The 12,234-nt window shown below is 47.1% G+C and overlaps 1 protein-coding gene across 1 annotated transcript in view; it reads left to right on the top strand.

Annotated features, from left to right (window-relative positions):
- Positions 1–12,234, top strand: part of GIPC1 (GIPC PDZ domain containing family member 1) — a 33,198-nt gene that overhangs the window by 7,310 nt on the left and 13,654 nt on the right. Inside the window, exon 4 of the mRNA XM_056857488.1 lies at positions 4,342–4,522. Within this exon, the coding sequence (XP_056713466.1) occupies positions 4,342–4,522 (181 nt within the window). The remainder of the gene's footprint in view (positions 1–4,341; positions 4,523–12,234) is intronic.

Genomic DNA, 12,234 nt, shown 5'->3' with positions numbered 1-12,234 from the left:
GAATAATAGCAAGAAATTTATCTCCTTCTGTCATTGAGGGTGGGTAAATGAAACCTTTGGATTCCAAAGCAGCATACTTCTGAATACCAGATTCTGTGGACATAGAGTGGGGTAAGATTGCCACCTTCATGCGCTGCTTTCTTCCCAAAAGCATCTGGCAAAGCACTGTTGAATCCAGGAGGAGAGACTAGATTAATTCCAGAGGGGTACCCAATGTTGCTCTTTCGTAGCGAAATAAAAAACAGAGGTCCAGTGGTACCTTAAAGGCTGTTACCGCACTTTTATTCCCAGCAATGTATTAAGAGTTTGAAAACGTTATAAAAAATACTGTTCGCACTTTGTTTGGCTTTAGCTGTGAAGACGTCTTCCAACCATTCATATGCTGTGTATCCAAAAACCCTTTTAAAGCGATGTTTTTTACAACATTTTCAAACTCTTAATACATTGCTGGGAATACAAAGTGCGGTAACCCCCAAAGACTTACAAAGCAAGAGCTTTTTGTGAGCCTTGGACTGATCCAGCTGGGTTGTTCTTTGAACTTTGAATTAAAATTCCCAAGTACTTATTTATTAATTAAAATATTCATGTCCTGCCATTCATCATGGCTCAAGGTGGATTACAAATTAAAAATTGAAAGAGCACCATTTAAAACACATGCTATAAAACTCCAAATAACTCCCTTCGCCCCTATAAATACTTGGGGTCTAGGTACACCATTAAAAGCCCTGGCAAATAAAATGATCTTGAAGAAGAAGAGGAGTTGATTTTTTTTTATGCCGACTTTCTCTACCACTTAAGGGAGACTCAAACCGGCTTACAATAACCTTCCCCTCCCCACAACAGACACCCTGTGAGGTAGGTGGGGCTGAGAGAGCTGTGACTAGCCCAAGGTCACCCAGCTGGCTTTGTGAGTAGGAGCGGGGAAACAAATCCAATTCACCAGATTAGCCTCCGCTGCTCATGTGGAGGAGTGGGGAATCAAAAATCTTGCAGTGCTGTCTGAAGCCTGACAAGCTCCCTCCCAATCCTGCATTTTGGAATAAACAATAAAGTTAACAAAAGAGAGGTGGTTATTTTTCGGGCTTGAAAGCAGAATTTGACCGGGGAAGGGGGTACAATCAGGAATATTTATTCCATTTTCTTATTGGGAGAAGGCTGGAAAATAAGATCAGTGATGGACAGTTTGCTTGGTGCTGAGAACTGAAGCAGATATTCAAACATAACTAAAGCCAGGAGAGTTAAAGTTTCGCTTGGTTTTTTTAAAAAGCCGGGAATTTCCTAGGATTCTGGCGGAGGCCTGAGGGCTGCAGCAAAGAGCCTGTGCGTGCTTGTTCACCAATTGCCCATCCCATCACGGATTGTTTTGGGGTGGGGTGGTCATAGAGCTAAGAGACGGGAAGAATGCCAGGCAGTATGAAATGAATCTGTACAACTTCTAGAGGCCGGTCTACCTGACAACATATGCCTGCCCCTTTTCAGATACTAGTGTCATAAGTAAACAGGAGTGCTGGAAACTTTTTCTTACGTCAGACAATGAAATGAAACTCTTGGCATTCTCTAGGAAGTCTTAGATTCTGCTTTAGTGGAAAGCCTCAGGCTAACAGAACAGCTATGCCCATTGAGCAGGCCTTAATCGTCTTTGGAGCCTTGCTATAATGATCTTTTGGTACAGTTGCTGCATAAGCTAAGAATTAGCTAGCTGCATTCTTGAAAACAGTGACACACTGTTTTTTTTCCTTCCTTGGTTCTGAGCAGTAACAAGGACATAGAGCTGCAGCATTCATCCTGCACATACCTAGTGTAATAGAAGGGGAGGCTGCATTTCAGTGAGAGACAGAATCGGCCTGTCAGTGGCTACAGTGACTAAATGGAGCCTCCTTGTTCAGAGGCAATAACTCTGAGTAGCAGTGAGGGGGGGCAGCAGCAGGGAAAGATTTTAGCCTTCATGCCCTGCTTGTAGGCCTTCTGGGGGCACCTGGTTGTCCCCACCTTGGAATGGGATGCCACCCTATGTGGCTCACTGGCCTGATCCGGCATGGCTGTTCTTGTGGTCAGCCATGACATGGTCCCACAAAGGATACTAAATTTCATGTCCCCTAAGTTAGAAATGATGGGAAGGAAGGCAGCATGGTATATCCCGATCTCATCAGATCTCGGAAGCTAAGCAGGGTCAGTACTTGGAAGGGAGACCACCAAGGCAGACTTCTGCAGGGGGAGGCAACGGCAAACAACCTCTGCTTCTGACTTGCCTTGAAAGCCCCTTGCTGAGGTCGCCATGAGTCAGCTGTGACTTGACGGCACCTTGCACGCACACAAGTGAGAAACACGAGGCAGTGTTCTTAGGCATGCCCATGCATGCTCTTGTAGTGGAAATAAGTTGTGCGTCTGCCTTGGATTGGCATTAAATGTTTCTATTTCTGTCAGAGGCTCCTAGGAATAGTAAAATCAGTGCTTTTCAGGGAGGTGTGGTATTACTGCTTGGGTAGTAGTGGGAGAACTAGCATGTTACCTTGGGATGGAGAAGGAAGCCTTCATGTGACAGAATTGTCACTGCACACTTACAATGCAGTTAATAGCTGCTATACATCTCCGAGGGTTCATCTGCCTCTCTGTCCTATAGGAAGTGACTGTGCATTGTCCCAGGATGATACAAGGGACGTGTCCTGGCCTTGAAAACAACAACACTGCAGTGTTTATTGTTTAACCAAATGCTTTGCTGTCCTCGCCACAAAGCGCTGTAGAACAGTATTCCCCATTGCTAGGCAAACCCAGACCCAGTAAAACAATCTCTGAAAGCTCTCCAAACCAACACTCATAGCTTTGGTTTTAACAGAAGTGAAACTTGGTTCTCGGTAAACGTCTCTGTGCTTCTGATCTCCTCCTTTTCTACTTCATTTCAGCAGGCTACATTTCCTGGTGGATTCTTGGTATCAGGAACTGTGTACACCTTCTGCATGCTTAATTCACACCGTGATTATACCACGCTCTCCAAATTGCAGTACGAAAACACACACACTTTTAACACTCCATTGTCCTAGTAATTGCTTCATTGTTATAGTCAAAACCCCACAGAAATAAGTCTTTTATCCAAAGAAAAGGAATGCTACTTTCCTAGCACAGATTATAGGCCATTTGCTTGGGAAGCATGGGTTAAGCAGGAGGGAGATTCAGGTGTTTAGCATCTGCCGTGGCTTCAGGAGGCATTGGTGAAAGCTTTGGTTCACAGGGCTTGACGGGACAGGCTCTTTGATTCAGAAGTGTTGCTGTTTTCCCTGGGCTGTTTCCAGGAGTACAAGTTTGCCTGGTGGGGTGTGGCGTGGCTTAGGCCTCTTTGCAAGGTATTTGAGAACTGCTCCTGCAGGAAACAGGATGCCGGACTGGTTGGGCTGCTGTTTGCCTCCACAGTGAGTAAATTAGAAACAGAAATATAATTATGATTCATCAGATCCCAAGGAGGTGTTGCAGGGTTAGCACCAGAGCAGAGTGGGACATGCGACATAATGCCTGTGATTTTTGAATCATGTCCTTGCAACCGCATCTCTGAAAGCTTTTGACTGTTTTGCTCGTGAGGATGAAAAACCTTGCTTTCCTGCATGGCCTTTTCTGAGAGGTAGGGAGGCTCTTGCTGTAGATCAGCCTTGCGGTGGATCCCAAGACTGAAACAAGAAGACAGAATCAAACTGGCTTACAATCCCCTTCCCTTCCCCTCCCACAACAGACACCCTGTGAGATAGGTGGGGCTGAGAGAGCTCTTAATAGAACTGTGACTAGCCCAAGGTCACCCAGCTGGCTTCATGTGGAGGAGTGGGGAATCGAACCCGGTTCTCCTGATGAGAGTCCACCGCTCCAAACCACTTCTGTTAACCGCTACACCACGCTGGTGGGACCGAAATGTGACCACTGATAATTCAAATTCACTTTCTTGCTACGAGGGAGTGAGTCCTGGCACACTTCAGCTGTAAATGAGGCAAAACACTCATAGAGAGGTTGATGGACTGGTCTAAGCATGCCTTACTTATTGCCAGGTATTAGAAAAGCATCCTAGAGAAGGATAATCCTGCCATTGACCTGATGTATCATGGCCTGCTTCCCACCCCACACTCACATGTTCCTTCTCTGAAGGCAGGCTGGCAGTTGTCAGTCATACAGGAGAGGAGTCATGATTCTGGAATGAGCAAGTAGGCCAGGGCCTGGGAAGAGAATGGACTCTACTGCCCTAGAGTTCATCCTCTCATTCATGGCCAAATTGCCTTTTGAAGCTCCCAAGTTGGGGAGCAACCTAGATCAGGAAGCGACTAGGCTTGCGTAGGCAGAGTGACTGTTCCCATCTGTTACCGGCAGAGAATCAAGGAAGGAAGTGTTATCGACCGGATTCAAGTCATCAACATCGGCGACATGATCGAGTCCATCAATGGTCAGAGCCTCATCGGCTGCCGGCATTACGAGGTTGCCAAAATGCTCAAGGATTTGCCCAAGGGCCGCACTTTTACAATGAAGCTCACGGAGCCCCGGAAGGCTTTTGGTAAGTGGACCCAGCAGACTCCGCAGTTGTTTGGTTGTGGGTTGCTAGGAAGGATTACATTTGGACCTCTTTTCTACTGGGGCCAACTCCAGGTTGCTTCAGGTAAAGGCATCTTTAACTAGGAGCTGCCAGTGTGCTGTTTTCTCCCATGTGCTGTTTTCAAAGGGTCCAGCATTCTTTAGCATGTGTTAGAGTCTTTGCCCTCAATATTATGCTAAGGCCCTCCAAACGTGATTACTGATGTATGGGATTCATTGGGTCAGTTTCCAAATAAAACTCCTAACCCAGCCAAAATGCAGCTTTTTGGAAAAACCTCTTTTTATTCATCTCAAAACTCTTCTCAGGCTTCCAATTTTAAAAGCATAAATTTCAAAATTAACTTTCTTCAAGACTCATTGGTATAGGTATAACGGGAATATGAAATGACACAGCAGAAAATCTAAGTTGCATGTGTCTCCTGAGATGAGGCATTGAATCTCTGAATTCCAGGGGGATGATTATTTTAAAGGGGAGCAACTGCTTAACATTTGGTTATGATATTTTGTAATGTCCCTCTACTGTTGTGTTCTGTCAGCAGGTGAAGACTTTTTTTCGTTTTGTTTGGCATAACCCCAATAACCTCTCCCTGGTTTTGCTGTTTCACATGTTTCTATGTCTTTATTGAATTTTACATATACTTTATTTTAAATGTTGTTTAAACTGAAAGTTTTTGACATTCGCCCCCTTGGGGACACAGAGATTTAAAAAATATAAATGAACACCTAAGGAGAAAGTTGACGAGGGAAAGGTAGTTTCCTCTCACTTTGTAAGTTGAAGTCGCACAGGGCAAAATGTACGCTACAAACAAAATGATAGTCACAGGACAAATCATATGTCTGTACCCATTACAAATATTCAGCTAAGTTCATATGAAATTGATAGTTTTATTTTATTTACTGCACTTATATATCCCAACCTTTTCCTATCATGGAATTCAAGATGGCATATATAGGGTTCCCTGAAGGTCTCCAGTCCAGGCACTGACCAGACCCCAACCTGCGTAGCTTCAGCGAGGCCGCTTCGTCCTGTGCCTTCCAACCATATCCTGGGATTGGATGAACTGAGGGAAGCGCACCTGCCCTTTTGATTCTGTAGGCAAGCTAGTTGGACCAAAGGAGCTGCTGTCTTTCTGCTCATTCAGGGATTTAATTGGCTCGGCTTGGGATGGGAAAGGCTTTGCCCTCTTGGGTATATGGTACACGTATGCATATGAAGATTAAGGATGCATAATTTATGCAGGGTTTTTTCCCCTTAGCACAGAATTTGAATTGTATGAGTATAGATGCACTCTGGTGTGTGCTTGTGAAACTTTAAGAGGGCAGGACACTTCAATAGGTGAAGAAGGGAACCAGGTAGCTTCATCAGCCCCTTTCCCAATTCTTCAGCCAGGAATAGATGGGGAAGAGGACAAAAAACGTGTGCTGAATGCAGAATCTAGCATCCTGAACAGAATCAGATTTCCTGTGATCTGGGATGGGGTGGGAGTGCCTCATGTATCTCTTTGACCCCCCTTCTCACGAACAGTTGTGCAAAGCAGTTTTAAAATGCAGAATAAATCATGCGTAGTAAGAGAAAAGGTGCAAATTACTCAGTATCATTTACACGGTTCATTTTTTTTCTTGGCGCAGAATTTGGGTTGCCTGAGGGCGGATTTGTCTCTTGTTTAGCGCATGGTGTGCTGCACCACGCTGAAAATAAGAATATAATTAGACTTGCCTGTTGTGCTGTAAACTGGCCAGCAGATGCTGCTGTGTCTCATCAGCAGCCACCTGCACCACCTGCTGGCAGACTTACATTTGCAGAGGGTTATTTTGCTATCTTAGCTGTGGCAGAAGGTGCATGTGGGTGGTTGTAATTGGCATAATTTGCTTATTTTTTTCATGAGCACAGTGAAGGCGTAAACAAAAGCCAGGGTCAATGTCTTTGGTATACTTTATTATATTGTTAGTTTCAGACTTGCTACATTTTGATTCAGTCTCTTAACAAAACGGTGAATGAGGTTGGGCTTCATATTCCTTGTCTTACCTGAATCTTCAGTAAGTCTTGCAGTTGAAAACTCATCTCCCCAACAATTACAGATAGCTGCTCAGCGAGAAAGGTGGGCTATAAATGAAGTCATTAAATATGTCCGCTGATATTTTTAGTATTCTGATAGGAGCCCATGAGCTGCACAGATATAATTAGGGAACCGCGTGCATATTATCGGCGCCATACTGTTTGCAAGGTAGCTGAGGGAGTTTTCACACGTTACAGCAAAGGTGCATTTACCACATCTGCAGTGTAAATGCAAAATCTGCATTGACAGCCCAATCCTGAGGGCCACTGCAGCGGTGGCAGCAAGCTGCTGATGGAGAAGTGCCACCACCACTGGTGCATTGCCTGTGGACATTCTCCAGGGCAAAATAACAATACACACTCTTCTGCAAGGAACAGAAGGCATAGCAAGTATGCTGGAGTACATGGCAACCTCAGCATTATGGACTACTGGTAGTCAACAGTGTCCCTGTGCGGGGTGCACGCAGGAGCAGCCAATCACTGCCTGATTTGGCCAGTGTGCTGCGACACCACTTCCCTCCCCCACCCCTTCACAGAGAGCCATTGAACAGAGAGGAGAGACCCAGCAACAGCGCAGCCCCAACCGAGGCATGTGGCCAGAGCATCCCCCTTTCCAGCCCATAGAGGAAGGGGTCCCATGTGGTAGACAGGATACCCACCCTTCCTCCCAGCATGAGCCAGACTGGCAGCAGAAGTGCTGCCCACACGGATCTGTTGCTGCTCTGAGCCACATACACCCTTCCGCTGAAAAAGTAAAAACAAGAAAACTCCCTCCTAAAAAGGCAGATGCTAGGCTCAGACCTGTAACCCAGCACCCAAGACCAGGATCCTACCACTGGACTAATAGGGTGGGTTCAGAGGAGACATGCCATCAGGCGTTAGGCACTCCACTGCAGGCCCTGACATCACCTCTGGCCACATGGGGCCAGGCAGAGACCATTGCAGAGACAGACATTGCTCTGTGGAAAGGGACTGGGACAGCATGGACAGGGCTCCTGATTTCATCCTCGCATTGAGAGAGGCCAGTGGCAGGCAAAAGCCTTGGAGTTGATGTTTTGCCCCCGCGAACCACAGAAGGGGGAACCAGATGGCCCAGCTGTTGGCTCATGATGGAGATCCATGATTTGAGCAGGAATGCTTCTCCACAACTCCTCTATGCTGCACCCCTCGCAGCAGTGCCCTTGCAGGGGCCTGCCGTCATCCTCCCCCACATACACATCGTAAGCAGCTCTCCTGGGTACACTTCCTGGGAGTGTGCCCCATTGCATGACATGGGGCATAATTCTGGGTTGTCCCCATATGAACATGTCACTAGCCTTGGGTGTAGGAGCTAGCGTTGTCCAGGTGGCAACCAGACTCATGTGAGGGGGATGGGGAGCAGGTGTGGTCTCCTGGGCCAGGGGCTGCTGGATTCTTGCCCTTGCTTGCTTGTCGGAGCATGGTTGCCCCTTCAGGTTGAGCCTCTGGAGATAAGTATCTGTTAGGGTTCTGAAATGAGACACTTTAGCCACACAGCATGGACATTGTTCTTCCCCTTGGGAAGACTATGAAGAGCTCCAGGGAGATCTCCCCAAATTGGGTGAGTAGGCAACAGTGTGGCAGGTGAAGTTCAATGTTAGTAAGTGTTAGGTGATGCAAATTGAAAGAAAAAAATCCCAACTTCAGGTATAGGCTAATGGGGTCTGAACTTGCAGAGACCGGGAGGGGGGGAGATCTTGGGGTCATAGTTGATAGCTCAATGAAAGTGTCAACTCAGTGTGCTGCAGCAGAGAAAGAGGCAAACTCTATGTTGGGGATTGTTAAGGGAGGGGTTAAAAATGAAATTGCTGACATCATAATGCCCTATAGATCTATGGCACAGGTGTCGAATTCATTTGTTACAAGGGCCGGATATGACATAAATGTCACTTGGTCAGGCCGGGCCATGCCTCACCAGCCCGTAGTGGGACTGGGGGAGGGGTTGTAGCTGCCTCGTGGGCTGGATAACAGTTCTCAAGGGGCCGGATCTGGCCCACAGACCATATGTTTGACACCCCTGAACTATGGTGTGGCCTCATTTGGAATACTGTGTGCAGTTCTGGTCACCATATCTCAAAAATGGCATCAGAGCTGGACAGAGGACAACCAAAATGGTATCAGAGCTGAAAGAGGACAACCAAGATAATTAGGGAGGTGGAGAACCTTCCCTATGAGGAAAGGCTGGGGAGTCTGAGACTTTTCATTTTGGAAAAGGTATGACTAAGGGGGGACATGATAAAGGTTTATAAAATTATGCTTGGGGTGGAGAGAATTCACAAAGAATTTTTTCTCCCTCTCCCAAAATACTAGAACTCGAGGGCATCCAATGAGGGTAATAGGCAGTAGATTCAGGGCAGACAAAAAGGAATACTCCTTTACATGCCAAGTGATTAAAATGTGGAATTCGCTGCCAGAGGATGTTGTGATAGCCACAGGCATAGACAGCTTTAAAAGGAGATTCGACAGATTCACAGAGGATAGGTCTATCAGTGGCTTCTAGCCACTGAATATCTCCAAATCCCAGTGCCAGGAGGCAACATTAGGGGAAGGCCTCGGCCTCTATGCCCTGTTGTTGGACCTCCAGAGGAACTGGTTGGCCACTGTGTGAAACAGGATGCTGGACTAGATGGGCCACTGGTCTGATCCAGCAGGGCTCTTCTTGTGTTAGTGATAAGTGGTGCTAAATGCCCTCTCTGTGCCTCTCCCACCACCATGGTGCAACACTGTGTGCTCCAAGTGTGCATAGCAGAGACCTTTGAGACTGAGTCCTGTGCTGCATACTGTACCTATTGAACTATGGAACATCCTGGCTGGAGTTTATAATGTGCTGGGGGGGGGGAGGTGATTGGGTGCAGGGGTTTGGCTGCTGCTCGGAGGGGATGATTGGTTGCGGATGTTATTGGCATCCTGTGCTATGCTGGGGCTTTTGGGTGATATTGTGTCTGTGGGGAGGCTTGGCATATCTCACTGTATAGGCACCTGTGTTTTTCGATGGAGTGAATTTCCACCAGTTTGGGGAGGGCAATCCTGGGCTGGGGTAGTCGACTGACTCCTGCCACCCCTCTTGATCCACCCCTTTGCCTTCCAGTGCAGTGGCTTGCACCAGCATTGTTCCGCACCACTGTGGGGAGCATAGGGGAGGGGATGTGGCTCAGTAGTAGAGCATCTGCTTGGCATGCAGAAGGTCCCTGGTTCAATCCCTGGCATCTCCCTAAAAAGGGATTAGATGAGTAGGTGATGTGAAAGACCTCTACCTGAGAGCCGCTGCCGGCCTGACTAGACAATACTAACTTTGATGGACCAAGGGTCTGATTCCGTATAAGCCAGCTTCATGCGTTCATGTGTTCACACCAGTGCCTGACCAGGCCGCTCTGCCAGCATAACTTGGAGATACTCAGACGGAGAACCTCCTCGACACTCTTTGCTTCTCCCCCCCACCCTGAGATTGTACCAATTGTGTACATTTGGTTTTTTTTTAAAATACTGTTTTCTGCTTTTTACTGTTCATTATCAATATTCATACTTCTCCAGTGACATTCTTGGGTGTTGTATGAAAAGGCCTTGTGAGGCAGCCAGGTGGTGGCTAACATCCAGGGCACTTTGAAGCCATGACACAGCAGCCTCCTCTCACCAGCAGAGGTCAGAGTGGCCCTAGCTAGCAAGAACTGAGTACCCCCTAGGTCAAATCCCTTTTGAGCAGGAAATGCTTCAAAACACATTTTGCGTCCTGTCAAACGGACTTTCAGGGGATCCGTGGATCCAGTCAGGAAATGTTTCTCTGTCAAGAATCCTCGGAGGCCCTGAGGGGCAGGGATTCTGCATTTAGTTGGTGTAAGAAGGGAGCTCTGGCAATCGGGAGGGAGGAAGGATGTGAAAGTTGTACACAGGTGCCCGGAGGAATGCTGAGGAAGCGAGGTACATGAAGCAGAGTTGGTGCCAGACAGCCCAGCCCTCGAGAGGAGCCGTGCCGGAAGCTCCGTGTCGAGGGCCTGTGCTGAGCTCAGCTTGTCTCTTCTCCTGAAATGATGACTACCCTAGTGCCAGCACCTCCGTTCTGGGAAGGTGCCAACTCCTTGTTAATCACCACCCGGTACTGCCATTGTACTTCTTGGTCCCTGGTGTTTTGGACTGGTGGTCATACAGGATGTCTTCGAACCCTGTTAAGAAGCATCTTCTAGGGCCCTCCGGTGTTCTGTTGAGCAGAGAGAGGTTTGTCTCAAGATCACGACGCTTGGGTGATCATCCAACAAACATGTGAATCCAGGCTTCCTCATGTACCTGGTATGTATGATGTTTCTTCCTCCTTCCCGGAATAAGCCCCTCGAATTACAGTTCCCAAAGACATTACATTCCTTGCGCTTTGCACCACCTTATCCATCATTTTACCCTGCCTCTGCCACTGCAAATTCCTTCCCCCTTGAGTGACTCACTGGACGGTTCTGGGAAGGGCGATGATTTTCCACTTTCCAAGTTATTTTCTCCTTGGCTGCGGCGGCTGTGCACGGTTCTGTGCTTCGTTCCCCCCTTTCATGCACGCCACTGGATTACTGTTGGTGCTTCCAGAGTTGTTATGCTGAATCCCTTCTCTCCCAGTAATACTTGAATGTTGATGTTGCTGTCCTTGGCTTGGCTGACTGTCCTAGAGAGAGCTAAAATGAGAACTTTTTCCTGTGGGATTGCTGCCTATTTAATAATGTCTATAGTTGCTGCCTGTGTTCGCATATCCCGATGTGAGTAGTAATTCTGGGACATAAACTCTTGAGTCATATATATTCTCCAATGCTGTCAAGGTAACCCAGTCATACAACAGACTCTTACGGAATTTTGTATCCAAGTATATCTTTGCTCGTTTGTAAAATTTTCCCAGCACCATTTGCATTTGGTAATGGTTTAGTATAAGCAGATAAAAAATTGACACTTGGCAAGCATGATGATTAAATAATAAATGATGGGATTGAGAAGGGAGGCAGAAGTCTGTACAGCAATTCAATGCGAGTTCTTGGAAGAGCGTGGAGTCCTACTAAGGAGGAATGGAGGCACAGCATGCCTGCAGTGGGATAATAGTGGCAATGTGCTTGCAGCGCTCGTTGGTTGTGGCTTGGTCTAAAGGGGTAACGGCTCGAGTTTCTCTATCTCATTGTAGGTTGTGATGGGGTCTGTGCTGTCCTCTTGAGCCCCCCATACTGTGGAAGAACTCTCCTTCTCAGAAACCCACAAGTATTCTTTCCACGTGTTATACGTGCCGCTTCACTGTCTTGGCTCACAGCTGCCCCGTTCCATCCTTCAAATCTAGCATGCTGAGGACACTGTTTAGACAGGGAGCCTTGGGTTGGGAGCAATGAAAGAATCTTTTGAAGCAACTGCCCACAGGATTTTTAGGAGAAGTCCGGCATCTGGTTGCTTTGCTGGTTTGGAAAAAAGGCTAAGCAGCCCTTACCCTCCTGTTATAATACACATGCATTGATGGATGTCATGGCTAGGACTTCCCCTGGAGTATTAAACCAAGATTTAGGTGGCAGAATACCAATCTTTTGTTGTGGGGTCGGAGACTAGGGGATCTATGCAGCTTCCACCTATCCTAATTCTGAGTCTGTGCTTTG

Source organism: Euleptes europaea, chromosome 1, assembly GCF_029931775.1.
Source record: "Euleptes europaea isolate rEulEur1 chromosome 1, rEulEur1.hap1, whole genome shotgun sequence".
Lineage (NCBI taxonomy): Eukaryota > Metazoa > Chordata > Lepidosauria > Squamata > Sphaerodactylidae > Euleptes > Euleptes europaea.
Note: the sequence above shows the minus strand (reverse complement) of the source record. Positions and strands in the feature narration are given on the sequence as shown.